The following is a 21,413-nucleotide window of genomic DNA, read 5'->3' on the forward strand; positions in this document are numbered from 1 at the left end:
GAACAAGACTTCAGCAGAAGCTTCACCAGAGCCAACTGGAGGGAGAGGACTCCTCAACTAGTCTCAGTGGCGTCAGAAAGATGAATTTCCTCCTGAGCTTTTCTTCCCCACTCTGAGTTGTCTCAAGTACTTGTTCTCAACTCTGCCACTGATGTCCATATGATTTGGTAACTAACTTGTCTGTTCTCTGCCTCAACTTCTCTACAATTGAAAAGAAAAACTTCCATATACATTTTACCTCCTATTTAGCTACTTGAAGTTTTTGGATGAGGGGCAGATACGAAGTAAGTGGAAAATAATCAGTACATTTGCAAGCCAATTTAGAGCTCAGCAAAAGCAGAGAAGGGGACAAGATATTTTATAAAATCCTGGAAGGTAACAGACAAATTGAACTTCTCAGTTTAAACTAGAACTTTATTTTGGAATTCTTTAAGGAGAGATTGGAAGTCTGCCACACTGTAATAGTTTTATATTGTAGGAAACCAAGAATGCCTCAGTCTCTTCTTGACCTATATAGTTCACAGATAGTAACTAGGTTTTGCAAGTCTGAGCTATTAATTTTATAAAGTAAAAACAAGAAGAAAACTTTACAGGCTGATTTCCTGTGCTCGGAAATAAACATGAGAACTGCATAGTGCAGATTCGCACTATCATTTAACCCCAACTTTCAACATTTGGTTTGAATGGTATCCACAAAACCCTCGTGGCTGTGGAAATAGCATGTCTCATCAGTTTTCTTGATGGCATGCAGTCAATCGCATTTAGAATAGAAGATTTGTGAAGGAATTTTCTGTAGGCTTCTGCAAAATTAAATTCATTTCACTTCACAAGAACTCCATTGGAAAAATTTGTGTTCTAAATAGCTTTCATCATTGTGAGTTAGTGTGCCCAAGAGAACAGGGTAAATTCAGCTTAATTTTACTGCATATTTTTGGCATTTGTATCATTTCAGGGAGTTAAGATGTAATTTTGTAAACAAACTCAATCGGTTAGTTGCTCAAGGAGCCATAACTGATGGAAAAGAATTGAGTTGGATTTGATATCATAAGGCTTTGCTGCGTGATGTAGCTCTCTACTCTCTACTGTGTTTTACAAGTGAAGCCTCCACTGATGCATTTGGTGTTGGTACATAACTGCAGAGACCTTTACAGAGAAAGGGAATTTTGCTTGCATATGTAAAAGGGATGAGGAATGTCATATTTCTGTTGGCATTATTCAAAAGCCAGGTATTACTTTTATGAAACTGTAAACATTCATCCATTGCAGAGTTTCGTTGCAAGAGACTACTGAATTGCATGGATGCAGGTGATTGTATGGAGCACGAGGGCTGGACTGGAGGTTCCCTAGATGTCCTCAGCTGTAGAGAGAGGCAGGCCCCTGGATCTTGCAATGTAAGGTCTGAATGAAGTTCTTTCTAGTACTGTAGGAACCCAGTGTTTGTCAAAGTCTGAGAGGAAAGACAGGAATGACATTTTGGAGCAATTGATTTTTAAGGAGCAAACTAAATATTTTGTTTCAACATCCTTTCTTATATTTTATATTATATTCTTATATTCTTATATTATTTTCTGTCTTGGACACAGAAATGCATATTTAAAGGTGACTTTATTCTGCAAGTTTGGACTCATCCTACTTTGGAATCTAGCCAAGAAAATGTTACTGAATTTCCAGTCCTAAACATATCGCATGTTTGATTTCAGGTGTGGCTATCCTCATAAACTAAAAAATATGTCCATCCGAGGCCTGAAGAAGAAACAACCGAAGACTTTTAAAGTCAAAATTATAACAGTGGATGCTGAAATGGAGTTCAGCTGTGAGGTAAGAGTCCTCAGCAGATGGCTAGAAAGATGGAGACTGACCTTTGTATTAGCAAGACATAAATTTGAAAAGTTCAGATTATCAGTTCATGGATGGTCTTAAAACTGATTATTATTTTTATAAACAATGGACTACTTATGCTCAGATGCATTCTTCTGTTAAACAACTCTGACTATTCAGAATTTAAAGCTGTTTCCATTAAATCCATTTGACTGTGACACTGCTAAATTAGCAGTAGGCCTGCTTTCTTCATAAGCGTTCCAGCACATGATGCAGGGCTTGTTTGTAAGTATACCTACTTCTCCGCAAAATTATCTTTTTGTAAGTGACACGGCTCTTTAAGACACTGCTGGCTTGGATAAAGAAGTCTGGTCAGAGCTGTTCCTAAGATGTTACTTACAAAATAATTTATAAAATGGTACTTTTGGGCTCAGTTGATCTGGGACATTCTCTTCAAATGCAATTTGCCATTTGTAAACTCCAGTTTATTTCTTTAGCTACAATGGCTGGTTTACATCTCTGGGCAGAAGAGAAAAATGATCAGATGGAAAAGCCAGCTTTTCTTCTATTAGTTATGGCTATCTAGTAAATTGGATAGAGAAATTGTGACTGCAGAAAACTATGGAAGAAAACAAATATAGCAAGTGATCAATTGCTAAATGAATTGGGCTGCACTATCGAGGAGACAGAACTGTGCATGATTAATTCCTAATCATCCAGCAAAAGCAAAGAAAGACATGCAGTTATTTTCAGAAGAGGAGTTAGAAAACTGAGGTCCAATGGGACTGGCAATTCAAATGAGAGACTTGACTGTCTTGTGGGGCATGTCGTATTTCATTTACTAGGTCCCTCAGAATAGATTAGTCACAAGCAGTGCACTTCTGTTACTTACTGGTCTAGAATACTTGCAGGCAGAGTTGTGAAAATAAAGGATTTGGAAAATTTGATTTAGAGATTAGAGTCCTTGTTATCAAATCCAGCTTGATGTATTCCTTCCTTTGCTATCTCTTTCTCCCCAAATATTATGCTTTTGCTGAGATGATTTCCATCCAAATATTGCCCCAAAGTTCTTTTGTTTGCCATTAAGTTTTTAGTGGCTGACCCATGCAATTAGACAAAATAATCTTTTTAATATGTAGCCAAACAGAAGAAAGATGTGCTGCGTCTGCAGTGAAAAAATGTGATGTCGTGTGTGTGAATTTCGGGATCTTTAATCAAAGTTTCTGTTCTCTATGGAGCCAGGCTAGTAAATTACTCTAGAAGTAGATTTACTCCTGTTCATTTAAATCAGAGTAGCATAAAGGCTTGGCTTGGTGCTACTGAAATAGCTGAGGTATGTGAAAGATGGATTTGCTTTGATTGGCATTTCTACACTGTGCCCTGACACTCCTTTGATTTCCCTGGCCATCTCTCAGTCTCTCCAATTTGTATAAACTATTGAATAAGATTTTTACAAATATTAATAAAGCCTTGCCGTGTACTAGGAAATCAACAGTACAGTCCTCATTCCCTGAGCTCATAAAGTGCATGATGCTGTGGTTAAATGACTACAGCTGCTCTGTAAATGTTTCTCTGGAGAAGAGGAAGAGGAGGTAAAGCATTATAACTATTGCACCTTTGCTGTAGACAGCAGTAGGCATATTTCATTGAAAAGCTAAAGGTGAAATAAGAGTTCATAGGAGAAAGGCAAATGGTAGCCTGGTTTGCTTGACTAAAAATAGGAAATTCATTCAATATATACCTGTTTTTCTTAATTTTCTTTTTCTTTTAGATGAAGTGGAAGGGAAAGGACTTGTTTGATCTGGTGTGCCGAGCACTTGGTTTAAGGGAGACTTGGTTTTTTGGCTTGCAGTACACAATAAAAGGAATGTGCACCTGGTTAAAGATGGACAAAAAGGTATAGGAAACAAAATAACAGCGTGGCAATTTTCTACATATAAAAAGATTTACTTTTTTAGCACGGGAGCTAAAGGAATGTGTTACATGACAACTCATAATTTTAGATGGTATTATTTTTTTAAGGCTAAAGTTCATTGTGTTATTTGGTCTGATTGCTTCTATCACATTTGGCCTGAAGTATCACACACCAATCACCACTATACGCACTGATTGCTGTTAGATTAAAGCTCAGCATTGCCCTTCCTTCTAATATATGGAAAGGCTGCTTTAAATGGATTATCATCTGCTTTCTGATTTTTCCTCTGGAATATTATTTTGGGACACTTATGTACTATTTTTGCTGCTGATTTTATTTATCTTTAAACAGGTTTTAGATCAAGAAATCCCCAAAGAAGATCCCATTAGCTTTCATTTTCTGGCTAAATTCTACCCAGAGAAGGTAGAAGAGGAACTATTACAGGAAATTACCCAACATTTATTCTTCCTTCAGGTCAGGAACAGTTTTTAACTATGAATTCCTTCCGTATTTACCCCAGTCCTTTTGTACTGTCTTTGATCTTGTTGGCAGCTGTCAGTCTCAGAATGATTCTGCTGGCTTCAGCTGTATCAGTGTCTCTGTAAAGATCTCATTTTTATGAAATACAAACATCTCTCCTGACTGCTGTGGTTTTGTGTATTGGTAAGCTGAATGTCGTTTGCCTTCTGTGGGTTTTTTTCCTCTTGATGGCTTCTCTTACTATTTGTGCTAGGAATGGGAGTTAAATTGCTGAGACCTGTAGTCTTATGTAAAATGACTTTTACACCTAGCAGTTTGGGTGATAATTCCACATCTGGATATTCCAGACTTGTTTTGCTCCTATAGTATGTGTTTAAAAAAAAATCCATGCAAGGCTGGCACTGCTTGAAGAACTGCGAGACTTTTGCCCTAACTGGTCAGTGCTGAGAAGAATGAAGTGAAGCCGTTGTTTTTATCAGCTTCAGAAGTTTTTGAGGTCTGCTCTGGCTGTAGCTAAGAGAGTCTCAACAGCTCCTTGTCATCATCATCTTAGACCTGCTGGTGTAACCTCTTGTGTAACCATTCCCTAACCTAGTTCTTCCAAAATGGGCAGAATCAGAAGAGACCTGTTATTAGATGTACGCACTGTGTGGGAGAGTGACTACACAAGCAATTACGGTGGTAGTTGTGAAGGTGAAGAGGGAAGGAATGGTGATCGGCAGTTGGGGACAATAAGCTTTTTCACCCATATAAGCTGCAGATGGAACAAGACCTGTGACTACAGCCTATCCCTGAAACTAAAACTTAGAAGTTCCTAAAAATAGACCAGGTGGTTACTGGGAGATCTTGTTGTATATGACTATAGAAGGCACAATTAGTAGAAAACAAGAACTCCCTAACGTGTCCTTCTTAAATCTTCATTTTGGATTGTAGGGAAAAAAGATCGTAGAATTTGATAGCCATTCTGAAATACAGGTTTGTTCATCTAGCAAGTTTGAAAAGGAGTGGAGCAGCATACACAGCTACGACTCAAACAGAAGATTCACCACAATGTGTGATCCTTTTAAAGACAAAGTCTGGAGGCATCATCATATTTGTCTGATAGGCCCTGGATGAGAAGTGCTGTTCCCTTGGTATGGTGTTGGTGTTCTTCTGAAATGTCCAGACTTGCACATGCTGGCTTCTGCCAGTCAAATTAGCCAGTTTGGGTTGTCTTCCCTACCCCATTGAACTGGGTGCCTGCTACTCACACTAGCAGAATAAATCTCCAGCCCTGACAAATCTTCATTACAGATAACGGAACCCATTTCAGCTCTGCCATAGGGGCAGCTACTGATGAGCTGCAGGACAACAGTACTGTGCTCAAGAGCAGAGTTGTTAGCTATGTGAACACAGCTTGGACTGTACACTGTGGTGCTTCTTACAAATTACAAATTTCTGCGAGATGGAAGCCAGTAAAAGTAATACCCCACACATGCATTGATGCTAGTAGCTTTGCAGAGGCAGCTTTCTTGTTTGCCATTTGGTTTTCTTTTGTCCCAGAAATTTAGGGTTCTCTTAGCTCCATTAAAAAGTAGATGAAGGAGCAAATTCTTGGAGTACAATGCTTTGTTATCAAAACACAGATGCATCAACCAGGAAAAGCCATGCTGTGGCTCCATAGCTGCAGCAACAGGCTGTAGCTGTAGCAATAGGTATACAAGCATTGACTTTTAGATGGTCACTTGTTGGTCAGCTGTTTGTTCCAATGTCTGTGACATCCAGCTTCTCTCCTGAGTTGCTGTGGAGTCCTCTGCAAATTACAGCCTTCTGATGTGTTGCTTTATTCTGGTAGCTTTCAGCAGTATGTGTCTGTGCAAGTAGATTGGGTGTATGGAATAAATTCAGTCTGCATCTGTAAATAAACACAGTAAATACACTTGTTCCCTGAGGAGGATGTGTTAATGAAGTAATGGGAAAATGCTGTTGTTCCGAGGGTTAATATACTAACTAGAACTCATCCAGAACCCTTAATCACTTGGCAATTTGTTTCTTAAGCTAATTTTGGAAAGGAATGAGAGGGGCAGAACTCTTTTCCTAGTCTTTTAATCCTGATTTTTTTCACTTTTTTCTTTTCTCCTTGAACCTGCCTTGACTAGCAGATAGGCAATTAGCAAATTCTTCTCATTCCAAAGTAGAAAAACAAGACTGAAACAAATTTGAACTTGCAAAGTTTCCTGACTATAAGAACTTAAGATCACACCTGGATGCTAATAGGAAAAACATGTACAGACATCTGGATGCGTACAGATTGCAGCTCCACTGACTATTCAGATCTTTACAAATTAATGTGGCATAATAGCTTTTTGCAAAATGCGTGAATAAATGTAAACAACTAAAGCTAAATGTTGTCTGTGTAAAGATTAGGTAATTTGCTCATTCATAAATGTCCTTGTAAGAACTGATCAGAAAAAATCCCCAGACACTTATGGAGGATTTAGCTTAAGTGGTTCTAAGTTCTGAAATGTATGATTTGCATGATGGAACATGAAAGCTGAAGCTTTCCAATTTGGAAGAAAAGTCTTTTCAGTCTTTTCATTCTTTCCATTTTAACAGCTTAGCAAGAATTTTCCCTGTACTATAACTTGGGTTCATATATTGTGCTCACCAGAGACTAAATTTAAAAGGAAAAACTTTCTTGATGGTTCATTTCAGTTCACAGTACCTACAGTGCCGAAGTGTATTTGTAAAGATAGCTCAGAGCTATCTCAAGTAATTTTTCTTTTTGGAAATGTTTAAGACTGTGCATTATGCAAAATTTTCTTGTCTTGTGCTTGTTAGTAGGCTAAATACATTACACTTGAGAGGAGGATTTGTGAAGATTAATTTCCCCTTTCCTCTTTAGGTTTTCAAGTAAAAATTACCCAACTGATTTAAAATGAAGCAACATCTTACAAACTATTACACCTCTGATCTTGGTAGCACCATAGATTATTAAAATGAAAAGAATGTTAAAAGACTCTCCACCATTTATACTGGGCTTTCATTTTTAAGCCCCTATGTTTTTGTTGTGCTTAGACCACTGTAATTGAATAAACTAAATGCTCTGTTAGTCAGCTTCCCTTTGTGGGGTCTCCTTTATTCCGTCATTCTGGAAAGCTTGAGAACATACTGTTGTGGTTTTCAGTATGTCTCTGTCCTTGGCAATATTAGTCAACTGGACAGCTCTGAGCAATCTGGTCTAGTTGTACCTGCTTTGACTAGATGACCTCCAGAGGTCCCTTCCAACCTAAATTTGATGTTTTACATGTTGTAAAGCTAACTTTTCCGAAGCAGGAAAAAAAAGAAGAATTGTTAAAAGGAATGAAGCGCAGACAATAAAATTCATGTTTTATAACACATTCTTTTTCAGGACTCCTTACATAAATGTGTGGAGATAGCCAACTGGCATTTCTATGAACTTAGAATTAAAACACTTTCAAAAGTTGGGTTTTTTTCATTAAATGTAATGCTAAGTAAAGGCTTCCTGTGTTTCTGAATGCCATTTTATTGTTGCTGTTATTAACTCATAATGGTGATGTTTGGTGCTAAGTTACAGTCCGGGCATGTCTAGCTTCATTTCAAGCCTGACATAAGTCCTGACTTTGAGCTTCTTTAACTTGCTTCCTTTTTCTCTTGATTTAGGTTAAGAAACAAATACTGGATGAGGAAATCTATTGTTCTCCAGAAGCAACAGTTTTACTGGCTTCTTATGCTGTTCAGGCCAAGGTTTGTGCATAGAAGCGCTTTTTTTAATTGAATTTTTTCTTTTTTAACCAAGACACATACATGGTGGTATGCAAAACACAGCAGTGTTAAAATTTGCTATTAAAGAAGTAGGTCATCCTGGGAGGTACAGGTGCAGCTAGAAAAATAAGCATTAGATGCCACTACAAGGATTTTGGTATTATGTGCTATGCTTTCACAACTTAGGGGGATTTCTTTGGACCTAACATTTTAATGTAATCTTTCTCCCAGCTAGAATTATTTCCTGTTTTAAAAAATGTTCATGGATACAGCAGGTGCTGATACCAGGGCTCACAATGGAAGGACATGATGTTTTTTAGTATCTCTCAGAACATAGTTCACTTCATGCCACCAAGAGCCAAACTTATACAATGGGCTCTCTGCAGCAGCCCAGCCTATATGCAGTAGGCTATAGGAGTAGCGGAGCTTACACTCCTGAATGTAGCCTGTAGTTCAGAGAAGGGTATGAAGTCATGGGAGATTCCTTCATACCTGCAGTTACCGAGAGCTGCAGGCTAGGACTGAAGTCTAAGGTTATAGGCCACCTTAGTGGCTGTATTGGAGCCATGTGTGTAGCACAAAGGCTGGAAGTAACTTCCACAGACAGTTCAGATGAGGGGAGCCTGTTTATTATGTGTTACCCTGTATACAGGAGAACCTAAACAGGATCTGTCTCAAGAGATCACGTCAAACTACGGAAGCAACAAGTTCTTCAGCATTCTGCATCTAACAAACTAAAGTATCTTTTCTTTTCTTGGGACAGTATGGTGACTACGACCCAAATTTTCATGAGCCAGGCTTTCTAGCCCATGATGAACTTCTACCCAAAAGGGTAAGTCTTTATTCTGTATAAAACTAAATCTTTGAATCTACTCTTTGCAGCACAGATACTGCTGTGGGATTAATCGGAGCATTAGAAACTGTTTGTGTCTGCCCTGAACTTGGCAAAATGACCGAGCTGCGAACTGCATTGCTGCATTCACGTTGCTTGGGAGAGGCAGCACATGTATTTGTATCTTCAAAGGAAACCAAACTCCTTCCTTTCTCTGTAGGTCCTCAGGCAGTATCAGCTGACAGCAGAGATGTGGGAAGAAAAGATTACTGCTTGGTATGCTGAGCACAGGGGTATCGCCAGGTATTGAAATCATTTCATTCTCTGGAAATTCCATACATTTCAGTAACTGGTTATTTGCTGTCTTCCGTGAAATTTGGCTTTTGTAGAGTGAGCAAAGAAATACCGGTTTCCAAGCTGTGATGTTAATAGATTAATTTATAACTAAGGATAAAAACACCCATCTGGGGTAAAAAGTGTCTCGTGTAGGGCTCCAAGTGCTTGTAAACTGGACTTGCTTTGAAGTGAACTGAGAAGCTGAGAGCTCTTGCAGAGCTTCATGACCTAACATATCTAAAACAGGAGTCCTGTCTCATCAGAGTCCATGTATGCCAGCAGAGAGAAGTTCCTGCAAAAAGTTTGCGTTGTGTTGAATTTGCAGTTAGCCCTGAGAGTTAGCCTTTTCATTTAAGGCTGTTAGCTACCTGGAGTTGCTGGTGTGTCTGCCCTATGCAACAGCTGCCCTTCTGGAGCCATATCACACCAGTCTCCCCCTAGAATAAAAAGAATGAATCTGATATATTTTATACCTTCTGAAAATCATGGCTCAAAAGGGTGTCAGCATACTTAGCAAGGAACCAAAACAGTAAAGACACAGCATCATAGTTCCAGGACTGAGTTTTGGTGCTAGTCCATGTAGACATTCAGCATGCCTGGAAATTCAATTAAACAAGAAGTAGGAGCTGTTGGCACCCAGAGGCAGCCTTTCCTAGTATTTCAGTTCAGTTTCTCTTTGGCTGTTCTAGATGCTTCTTAGCACTATTTTTACTGAATATTCTTCTCAAAACTTATTGATGCCTCACCTTGAAGGGAGAAGAAAGATGGGTGGAGAGATTCTCACCCTTCTTTGGCCTCTGCCCAAAGGTCTGTTTAGAATTTGTTCAGGATTCATTTTTCAAGGAACTCTATTTCCTGAAGGAAATATCCTGATGTCATGGAAAACAATGGTAGGGTAAGTCTTCAAGACATAATAATGATGGAGTGGCAAAACTAACACAAGGATAAGACTGGACTTGAATTTTAATAAAGATTACACTATACATGATTCAAAATAGGTACAGCTTTACTGTCTTTATTCTGTAGAGATGCTGTTTTTATTATCCTTTTTCTATTGTTGAGAGTAAGATGGCAAAATTAAAGAAAGTACAAAGGACCAGATTGCCTGTTCTTTTCTAAGTGGAAAATGTAGTCAGCTAGGAGAGAAAGGTTGGAAAGGAATCTCCAAGTATAATCATGGCCTTATTCTCTAGGGATGAAGCTGAGATGAACTACCTGAAAATTGCCCAAGACTTGGAAATGTACGGTGTCAATTATTTTCCAATTGCTGTAAGTGCTTTATTTTAGTAGTTTTCAATTGCTGTAGATGATGGTACTGTCCTTTTAAAATCCTCCAAGGAGTTTGGAACTGGGACTCCTGACTTCTGCTTATCTCTGCTGATGGTGGGCTGTGTACTGATTGTCCTGACTTGGTTTACTTGCCTGCTAAATGCGTAGATAAATAAACCGGTTAAGATTAATGTTTTACAATCTGACGAAGGTCTGGAGTAGCTCTGGGTATGTAATAGGAAGAAGGAGAAATAGACTGAAAGTTTGAGCTGTTACAGTCAACCTAGAGGACTGGATTTATTAGCTAGCAGTGACAACATTCATAATATTTTGTGGAAACATCAATTTCCTAAAAATACAGATAAATACCAATGTATTAGAATAAGTGTGGTTCTTGTCTGTGGTTGTTTAATGTCACCATAAATGGCATTTACTGATATCTGTTGTTTTTTAGCAAAATAAAAACCATACAGATCTCCTACTTGGAGTTGATGCCAAAGGTATTCATATCTACAGCATTAATAACAGGTTCTCTCCAAATAAGTCGTTTGAGTGGAGTGCTATCAGAAACATTTCCTATAGTGAGAAAGAGGTATGATGGCTTTGATATATTATTCTTTTTATATGGGCATGGGTGTGGACTGGGATTCTTGGAACAGGCTGAAAGCTGTCTCTGTTTAAATAATTTGGGGGAGAAGGGGAAAATCCTAGGGAGCTTTGTTACAAAACTATAAATAACAGACCTGCCTTTCAGATGTGCTGCATAACCTCAGTTCCCCTAGGAGCCAGAGGCTGCTCTGAGCTCTCCAAACTTGTGGAGCCCACTGTTCTGGTTCCTTCCCTGCTGCTTGTCCTTTGCAAAACAAGTGTGTTGATCTCTGAAAAAGATAGATATTATGAATGCCACCGTGACTAGCTTCTTCAGTTATCTCAGCAGGAATTAGATGATCTGTAAAGACTTAATGCCATTTTCATATGCAGAAGCTGTCCTTGTAGATGAGGTTTGAAGCACACTGGCAAGAGGAGACATGCAGAGAGATGTACATGTTTTTCTGCTTGAATTCTGCCAGTTCGTCAGTGCATGATTTCAGTCTTCAGCACAACCCTACCATTGCAATTTCACTGTGATTTCAGAGCCCATCTTTCACTTGTAGAAGGTACAGTGGGGAGTGGGTGAAATTTAGTCTCCTTACAAATCATGTGGCTACATGAAGGCTATAATCAGAAAAACAAAATCAGAAAAACTACATTGGTACTGGAATACCTGGAATTTGTCAGCCAAAGGACAGCACAGCCTGTTCCATTTTCTGTGGGCCTTCTGAAAAACATTGAGGATGCGATTTGCTGTCCAGAGTTAGATGTGCATATGTTAAATCAGGCAGGGCAGCCTGCAGTTCTGCCTCCAAAAAGTGTTCGGTCCTTGCATGACATTAAACTTCTCCTCTGGTCTGTGGATAAACTGCTTTAACTCCCTGTTGTTGGGAAATTGGGCAGCCCTATACTAAAGCTGCACTATATTCAGTGACACATTCACAGCCCTGCTCCTCACAAGGCAACACATTCAACCAGTTGTTACCTACGGGGTGAAATGAACTCTAGCACATTATGATCTTGGTGACTCAGATGGCCTGAAATTATACATTGCATTGCAAATGAATTATAGGAATAGAGTGCTAGCTAACCCATGAGTCACAGAAAACAGGATCTTAAAGAATGGAGCCATATTTTGTTATGCAGCCAAACCGAGCACAACATATGAAGTGAAACAGTGTGTACTGACCTGGCAGCATGAAAGCCCTTCATGTCCTCTGGAAACAGCTTGGGAGATAGGACTGAAAATGTGAGAAAGCAGGAGCTCCAGGACTGTTATCTGATGGTAGAAGAACAGGTCCTTCAGGCCCTTGATATGTTTTGTTTACGCCTGCAATGATTGGTGTTCAGAGAGGTGTTTGACATCTCCCTGACTTTAAGAATATGACTACTTCTGGGGATTTGTGATGTATTCTGTTCTCCTGATAACCAGTGCTTGTTCCAGTGTTCTTAGGATAGTTTGCAATGCATAGGTGGTGGTATTATGAAAACCACCATCCAAACTGGCACTGGGGTGGGTCTGTGGGAGGCTTTATCTTCTAACAGTCTGCTACGGGAGCAGATGAGGAACCTGTGTAACAGCAGCCCTGGTTCTGATTCTTTTGAGCAAAACATTTTTGCATCACTCTCCCCATGTTTGTCGCATAAATCACTGCTTCCCTGGAGAGAAGTGGAGATAGGCTAAAGTTTGCATTAGTATTAATAGTTTCAGCTTTGTTTTTCTTCCTTCTCACTGTTTCCTTTTTTCTTTTGCCTGTATAGTTAACTATTAAACCTCTTGACAAAAAAGCAGAAGTCTTCAAGTTCTTTTCCTCTCAACTCAAAGTGAACAAATTGGTAAGTGTCCTGCTTTCCTTCTTTAAAACAGCCTGGTAATACTGACTGATATCTGAGTGAGAAACGCTGTAAAACCTGTGGAGAGGCCAGGGATCACTGAGTTTCAGCATGTGTTTTCCTGAGGATTGTTCTATCCGGGAAGTGAGGGTGCCTACGTTTGTCCTCTCTGGGAAGGGGAGATGATGGGTGGAAAGTGAGATATGAAAGAAGGCCCAAATCACAAAGGGAAATCCAGATGCTGGAAGGGGAGGATGTAGTGTATGGAAAGGTGCAAAGCCACTGCAGCATCTGCCTATCTGGCTGCTGTGGGTTCTTAATCAGCTACTGCCTCTCCTTTTCTGGGAGAAGCAACAAGGAAGGGACCTAATCAAATGGCTAGTTGTATCATCATTGATTGCTTCTTAACACAACCACAGGGGCTGGGTCACTTCTCAATGAGCTTGTGGAGGGGCCATCACAGGTGACCATTCATTCCCACAGCTACATCTTGTGTACTCTTGGCCTAGATCTATTGCCTGTTCTTATTTAGGAAAATGGAACCAGAGGGGGATGAAGGACAGGAGGAACCCCTCATCCTGTTACGAACTTTTCTAAACTATTATGTATCTGGGTATGAGCCTGCCCTGGGTGCTGATTTTCTTGGAAGGGAAACGACTGCCAATACTTGTGCTGAAGTCAGAATTGTCAGCTTCTGTCCTGTGAGGCCAATGTGGGGCTCTTTGTCCCTCTGGCTGGGGCACAAGTACATAAAAATCACATTTGCTTTGCTTTTCCTATCCAGATTTTGCAGTTGTGCATTGGAAACCACGACCTATTTATGAGGAGAAGAAAAGTGGACTCAATAGAAATCCAGCAAATGAAAGCACAAGCCAGGGAGGAAAAAGCTAGAAAAAAGGTAGATTCTTTCTGCTCCTCTATTGTTGAAAACACTGATTATTATTCCAGCTGGTGCCCTTGCTGTCCATGCATTGCATCAATATGTGTGTGGCAGGTGAGAAAGTGCAGCAGGATTTAATGTGGGAACAGCTCTAGCGTGTATGCAGCATCTGAGGATGTAAGTGATGCTTGTGAAACTGCATAGGTGATCGCAAAGATTTGGGGTACATAACAGCTTGATCCAAGTGCTCTTTCAGCAGTCTGAAATAACCAGTATTACCTGTTAGAGGAGTTCAGTGCTGCAAAGTGCAAGCAGCTTCAGCATTGCATCTCTGGTGAGTATCAGTCCACCAGCTAGAGAGCAGTCCGTTCTTCATTAGATTCATTTGCTGTGCTGCCTCAGGCCCAGATGAGATTCTGCTGCAAACCCACAAATGTGGTATTGCTCATTCTATTTCCAGATGGAGAATCAAAGGCTGGCCAGGGAGAAGCAGCTCCGAGAAGAAGCTGAGCGAGCCAAAGAAGAGCTGGAAAGGCGTCTTTTCCAGTTGGAAGATGAAGCCAGGCAGGCCAATGAGGCCCTGGTGAGTAGCACATCAGTCTGAATATTCTTGTGCTTGACGAGCTTTCTTGGTTTGGAAGCATTTTTTTTTTTCTTATGGCTCCTGTGAGACACCAGGAATTATGGCTCAGACAAGGCTGGAGAGTTTCTGACCACTGGTGGAGAGGGTGTGCTGAAATACCTGGGAAAACTCTGATCTGCCATAATCTCCATTTACTGTGAGCCATTTTCTCCCTGTATTTGGTTCACAGTGCTTTCTTCAGGCAAAGAGGGAAGAAAGGAAGCAACCTTGGAGCTGAAATTGGGAGAAAGGGGCATGATGCACTGGCAAATGAAGGGGCTAACCTCAATTTTTGGTTGATGTCTTTGTGCAACTCTAAGCAAATGTCTCTCCTTGCTTTGTAGAGGTGAGAGGCAGGAGAAGGAAGTTAGGCACTTCAGCAGAGGAGGAACATCAGATCCTACAATTATGTTTACTATTCTTTTTATTTTAAGGAATAATATTTTTATCGCTGCATCTTTTGGGAAAATACATCCTCTTCCTGACTGTCTGCAGGGATGATTTTGTAGATGCTAGACAGGGTAACTAAGAAAAATTGTTTCTTCTTAGCTCCGATCCCAGGAAGCAGCAGAGTTGCTGGCTGAGAAAGCTCAGATTGCAGAAGAAGAGGCAAAATTGCTGGCCCAGAATGCTGCAGAAGCTGAGCAAGAGCGACAGAGGCTGGAGATCACAGCTCTGAAAACCAAGGAGGAGAAACGCCTCATGGAGCAAAAGATGCGGGAGGCAGAGCTGATAGCAGTGAAGCTGGTGAAGGAGTCTGACCGGAGGTTAGATTTGCTTGAGTGGGGTTGTGTGGTCTCTACTGGGATGCCTGAGAGAGTGCTGTTTTTCTCCGAGCTAAGCCCGGGAGGGAGGAACTGTTCCCAAAGCAACACTTCAGAGTGACTAAGCCTTCTTGCATCTTATTTGTTCCACTTGGTACCGATGTTGTGAAGCAGGTCAAGAAGTTTACAGAGGATCAGATGTCAGGTTTTAGATGTTTAGTATTAAAGATCCAGAATGCAGAAGCATTTTCTATTTAGTATTATCAAAAGAGCACTGGCTACCTAGCTATCTAAATTTACCAATCTGTATACCCTGTGAGTTATGAGGCTGTTATCATTCATTAGTACCAAGCGATGGTCTCTTGTATCCCTTTCAGATCTTTGAGAAGTGTAAACCAGGTAAACTCATGTGGAATATAAACCACTCTTAAGTGTTTGCATGTTCCATAACACTGTGCTGCCTGAAGATGCAGAGCAGACCAGTGTTGACAGAGGATGTTTAACCTTGCTATTAAGGGCCTTCTGCTTGTTTTAGGGTACTGCCAAAAAGCTTGCCAAAATAAAGAGCAGGTATGTTGCACCTCTCCTCACCTCAGGGAGGATCTCTGACAGCCTGGAGAATCTGCATCAGTGGGTCATAACTGAGCCCATGGAAATTAGGAGCGGGAAAAACATGTTAATTCAGCCAGTTTGTGCAGGATTGTCTTTGAAAGCACATGTCATGCTGTGTCCAGTTAGTTCTCCATGTGACCATCCTACCACAAGTGTCTGAGTAAAGGAATCACCCACAGTAACGGATCTTGTTCTCTGGAAGCTAGTGAGGTACATAGCTCTGAAATCCATGTGTTGCTCTATACTGGAAATCATCAGCCATTCATGTCAGGATATTTGTCTTACAGAGCCAAGGAAGCAGAGCATCTGAAACAAGATCTGCATGAAGCCAGAGAGGCTGAACGGAAAGCAAAGCAGAAACTCTTAGACATAACCAGGCTTAATTATCCTGTAAGTTTCTGCTCTACTGGGCACCACTTCATCTTCAGAGATAGTCAGATGTTGATTGCATTTTTATGGCCCCCATCAAGCTGAGTAGTGGCATGTCTGCATCCAGCTGGGGGACAAACACCTATAGGACCAATTGGTGCTTAAACACAGTGTATCTAGGATGGCAGTTGTATTTGTTCTGGGCAGTGAGTCAGGATGATAAGAAAGGCGAGACAAAAGTAAAAAAACAGGACTGGTGTTGGGACTTAGTGAGCAGAGATTGTCTTGCCTGCATTCATGCCTAATATTGTCTCTGTGCCATCTCAGTCAGGCAATAATTTGTGGAGGTGGTTGTACTGAGCCAGCTATGTTGTCCTGGCATGTGAATTTCCCCCTAAGTGTCTTTAGGCAAAGCAGATGAAGCTGTCTCCAGCAAGAAGGCAGTGCTAAGGCTGTGTGCTGCAACTCCCTCTTCTGCTCGTCTTGCTGAGAATGGATTTCCATTCTCTGCTGAAATAGAGAGGAACATTGCAGCCAGGATACTACTCTGCCCTTGGATCTGTGGGTTGTGGGCTTCAGCAGTTCATCTGGGACCACTCAGGTAGAGGTGAAGGGCTGCAGGAGCATCTATGTGTCTCAGAATCCATGGGTAACTTTATGAAATGGCTCAGCATGGCATTCTTGCAGAAACTGGGGAGATAAACCCAAAATCAAACAATCAGATCTTACTGACTGCTTGTGTTGCCTCTTTCAGCACATGGTCAAGTACCCACAGTACTCACCAACTGACACCAGAGATGCCAACTTTGACAAAGGATCTATAAAGCTGGATTTGAAGGACATTGACCTCAAGAGACTATCCTTTGAGATAGAGAGAGAGAGGTATCAGTATTCTTATGGTGTAAATAAATGAGACTGTTAATAATGGAAAGTACAGAAAGGAAAAAAAATCTCTGGGAATCACAGTTGATCCTTTTAACACTCAGGATGGCCTCTTACTTGTACATATGGCTGGAGGCCTTTACTGAGCTGGTGTGGATTATGTCTGTGTAAGACTAGTTACTTACACAGAGGAAGTGTTCTGGTGGTATCAAGCCATGACAAGTCCAGGACCCTTCTGTCTTGGAGAGCGTTATGTCAGGGGCAAAGTACTTTTCTGGAATAACAGCATGTTAGAGGACAGAAGTTTCCCTCTAGTGTTGAAGTGTGGTATTGCTTTTATCTGATACATCGAGAGGCTTTTCCTCTCGGTCTGGAAGGAAATGCTTGGTAAAAAGTTAGTAAGTGTGTGAATGCTGAAGGGTGGAAGTGAACCCCCTTCTCACTGGGTCAGGGGAGTCAGGCAAAATGATGCCTGGCACATGTCAGCCTATCAAAATACCAAAATGAAACGAAGAACTTCCTCTCTCCTCCTTCCACACACACCTGTTCTTGAGCTATGTCATGCCAATGAGCTTTTTGTCTCCAATGTGTGGACTACAGGCTAGACTACTTAGAAAAGAGCAGAAAATTCGAAGATCGGCTGAAAGAACTGAAGTCTGAAATTCATGCTTTGAAACTAGAAGAAAAACAGTCTGGGCTTTACTCTCATTGGAATGAAGTACTGGGATCCTTGGATCGCTCTTTAGGAAATGTATGTACCCTAAATACCTGCCACTTTTTTCAGCATAAACCATAAAAGAGAATAGTGTGGGTGTGCCAAAGGCCGTTGCTGTATTTCAGTTCAAGGCACATGCTTTAGTACCCTTGATAGTAAAATATTAAAAATGTGAACACAGACAAGGAAAATTCATGTCAAAACAAAATCTAAGAAGTTTTTCTTGGGCGGGATACTACTACCATAAGCAAAAAATAATCATCTTACTTTACAGATTATGAAATCACAGTAACGGTTTAAGGTCTTGGAGCAAACTAAATTGTTGTAATTTAACACATTTAAATGTGGTTCCTCATAGAATCATTTAGGTTGGAAAAGACCCTTAAGATCATGGAGTCCACCCGTAAACCTAACACTGCCAAGTCCACCACTAAACCATGTCCCTAAGCGCCATGTCTACACATCTTTTAAATACCTCCAGGGATGGTGACTCAACCACTTCCCGGGGCAGCCTGTTCCAGTGCTCGATAACTCTTTCGGTGAAGAAATGTTTCCTAATATCCAATCTAAACCTCCCCTGGTGCAACCTGAGGCCGTTTCCTCTCGTCCTATCACTTGTTACTTGGGAGAAGAGACCAGCACCTGCTTCGCTACAGCCTCCTGTCAGGTAGTTGTAGAGAGCGATAAGGTCTCCCCTCAGCCTCCTATGTCCTTCTTGTAGTGAGGGGCCCAAAACTGAACACAGGATTCGAGGTGTGGCCTTAACCAGGGCCGAGTACAGGGGCACGATCGCTTCCCTACTCCTGCTGGCCACACTGTTTCTGATACAGGCCAGGATGCCATTGGCCTTCTTGGCCGCCTGGGCACACTGCCGGCTCATGTTCAGCCGGCTGTCGACCAACACCCCCAGGTCCTTCTCTGCTGGGCAGCTTTCCAGCCACTCTTCCCCAAGCCTGTAGTGCTGCATGGGGTTGTGACCCAAGTGCAGGACCCGGCACTTGGCCTTGTTGAACCTCATACAGTTGGCCTCGGCCCATCGATCCAGCCTGTCCAGGTCCCTCTGCAGAGCCTTCCTACCCTCGAGCAGATCAACACTCCTGCCCAACTTGGTGTCATCTGCAAACTTAGTGAGGGCGCACTCGATCCCCTCGTCCAGATCATTGATACAGGTATGAAACAGCACTGGCCCCAACACTGAGCCCTGGGGAACACCACTTGTGACCGGCTGCCAACTGGATTGAACTCCATTCACCACAACTCTTTGGGCCCGGCCATCCAGCCAGTTTTTTACCCTGCGAAGAGTATGGCTGTCCAAGGCATGAGCAGCCAGTTTCTCCAGGAGAATGCTGTGGGAAACAGTGTCCAAGGCTTTCCTAAAGTCCAGGTCAACAATGCCCACAGGCTTTCCCTCACCCACTAAGTGGGTCACCTTGTCATAGAAGATCAGGCTAGTCAAGCAGGACCTGCCTTCCATAAACCCATGCTGACTGGGCCTGGTCACCTGGTTGTCCTGTACGTGCTGTGTGATGGCACTCAAGATGAGCTGCTCCATAATCTTCCCCGGCACCAAGGTCAGGCTGACAGGCCTGTAGTTCCCCAGATCCTCCTTCCGGCCCTTCTTGTAGATGGGCATCACATTTGTTAACCTCATAGTTTGCATCACATTCTCCTTCACGTGCTTTGTGGTTGCTAAAAGTCATAAAAGTCTTGGTGTATTTTTTTTTGAAGGCAGTGAGGAGCTAAGCCCAGATTTTTGTTGTAAGTTTCATGTTATTTATATAAATACTCCAGCCTCTTCCTGAACCAGTGCAAGAATAGGGCTGGCTTTGTCTTTCCAGGTTGTTCCACATGTAGCAAAAATGGCTCTGAGTCAACAGTTTGAGAGAGAAGGGAGGCTTCAAAAAATCATAGGGAAGATGGCCTTTATTTTCTGAATATGCGTCTGATGTTTTTTGGCTTAATGAGTGTTGATATAGAGAGGGCATTAAATTTCCATGTGTTCTTTTCTTTTAAAGACCCCATCATGGATGAAAACCTTCGAACCTGGAGATTCATTGGGTATAAATCTTCAAAGACCTTTCCCTGCTTTCTCGTTAAATACTACAAGCAGCTGGCCTTGTACCAACAAAATTCAACACACAGTGCCAGTGGAAAAATCATCTTTTCAAGCAAATTCCTTGGTTGCCAACAGTGTGGGCACAGGAACCAGAAAACAGATTGTAAAGGTAATCAGATTTGTAAGTAAATTCCCAAATGTTGACTAAAAGTTCAGAGAGGTAAAGAATGTCTGGCTTTAGGGGCCTGTTTTGTCCAGCTCTGTCACAGCCTCCCAAATGACGAGTCAATGCATGACTGTTGGATGAGTTTCGAGACCCTGCAATGGCACGCCATTCGGGACTGTTTGTAACTTGAGGGCACCTGTTTTTTCTCACTTATGATTCAAAGCTGTAAGCCCTGGTGAATGAAACAGATGCCCGTATGCAGTAGGAGGATCTGTGTTAAATCTTATTTGTATCAGCCAGGCTTGGAAATGAGAATATGCTCCCAAGTACAGAGAGCTTAAAACATACTGTGCCTGCCTTCTGGTTTTAAGGGGCAGGGAGTAAGATACCAATAAATGCCTAGACTTCCAACAGTTCAGTTCTCTTCCAACGTGTTCCTTATCAGAGAGTCCTGAAGAGCTAATGAGCTGGGTCTTATGAAAAAACAACCTGCTTTTAAATTTCACTAGAATGGAGAATCTAGTATGCATTCAAGAAGAACTGTAAGGGCATGCGATCTTGAACAGTGGGAAGGAAATCAGCTTTCTCTAGTCAATGCTAATTGTGTGAGGTATTGGGAATAAAGAAAGCTTGATGTATTTGCTGCTGGTTTATATGAACAAAACTGAGGGTTTTTAGGATCAGTTAGAGGCTCTAGTATATAACATTCAAGACCTGACTCTTCAGGGTTGTGTGCTTAAACTAGAAGGAACACAACTGAGTGTAGCAACAGATGAGGAAGCAGCTCTTTCTAATGCAAGTAACAGAAGCAACTTTTAAGACTAACCTAATCCAAATAGCAGGGGTGAGGCAAATATGCCTGTTTTAAGAAGGAAGAAAAAGCTATTGCAGAGCATCTTGCAAAAGGTTACAGTCAGAGGTAAAGGAAGAACTGGACCAAAGGGAGTTACTTTGCTTTAAGTAGGAGTTCAGGACGAAATTAACTTTTCCTGTTTGATTTGACTGTAGGTTCAGCAGCATGACTCGGATGTGATCTACATTTGAAGCCTCTCGTTTCCTTACCAGACTGGTAGAACCTGGTGGCCATCTTTTTGGCTGCTGCAAAATGCACCTATACGAGGACGCTTGCGCAGCTCTGCTGACGGGCATCAGTGTAAGAGACATGGTACTATAGTTAGTGGTGTTATTCAGCTTCCAAGCAGATAACATAAGCTGGGAGCACTAAAACTGCCAGTGTAAAATGGCTAGTGTCTTTGGGTACAATGGTAAACATACAAACCCAGAGGAGTGTTGTTTACTACTTATGCACTTTTGAAGAAACACTTTATACTTTGCTAAACCTTTCTCCCCCAGGTGTTTTTACACACCGACTTATCAGTGTGATACTCTACTTTTGTAGAAAGGATGCTAGGCAGCAAGTGTCCAGGAGATGTTTGGGATGAGAAAAACATTGTACATGAGCTTGGTTTTTACCTATGCAATGGACTAATTATGTTTTTGCTTTGGTC

At 41.4% G+C, this 21,413-nt stretch overlaps 1 protein-coding gene across 1 annotated transcript; it reads left to right on the forward strand.

Annotated features, from left to right (window-relative positions):
- Positions 1 to 128: 128 nt before the first annotated feature.
- On the forward strand, positions 129 to 20,998 carry LOC103905626 (merlin). Its single transcript, XM_009287369.2, has 18 exons — positions 129 to 167; positions 1,701 to 1,818; positions 3,590 to 3,715; positions 4,085 to 4,207; positions 7,877 to 7,960; positions 8,742 to 8,810; positions 9,031 to 9,113; positions 10,340 to 10,415; positions 10,870 to 11,007; positions 12,768 to 12,842; positions 13,624 to 13,737; positions 14,180 to 14,302; positions 14,891 to 15,108; positions 16,005 to 16,107; positions 16,841 to 16,968; positions 17,569 to 17,719; positions 19,699 to 19,908; positions 20,914 to 20,998. The coding sequence occupies exons 1-18, from the start codon at positions 160 to 162 to the stop codon at positions 20,947 to 20,949; spliced, it is 1,983 nt and encodes a 660-aa protein (XP_009285644.1). The 5' UTR covers positions 129 to 159; the 3' UTR covers positions 20,950 to 20,998.
- The last annotated feature ends 415 nt before the right edge of the window (positions 20,999 to 21,413 follow it).

This window comes from Aptenodytes forsteri, unplaced genomic scaffold (assembly GCF_000699145.1).
Source record: "Aptenodytes forsteri isolate BGI_AS27 unplaced genomic scaffold, ASM69914v1 Scaffold188, whole genome shotgun sequence".
Taxonomy (NCBI): Eukaryota; Metazoa; Chordata; class Aves; order Sphenisciformes; family Spheniscidae; genus Aptenodytes; species Aptenodytes forsteri.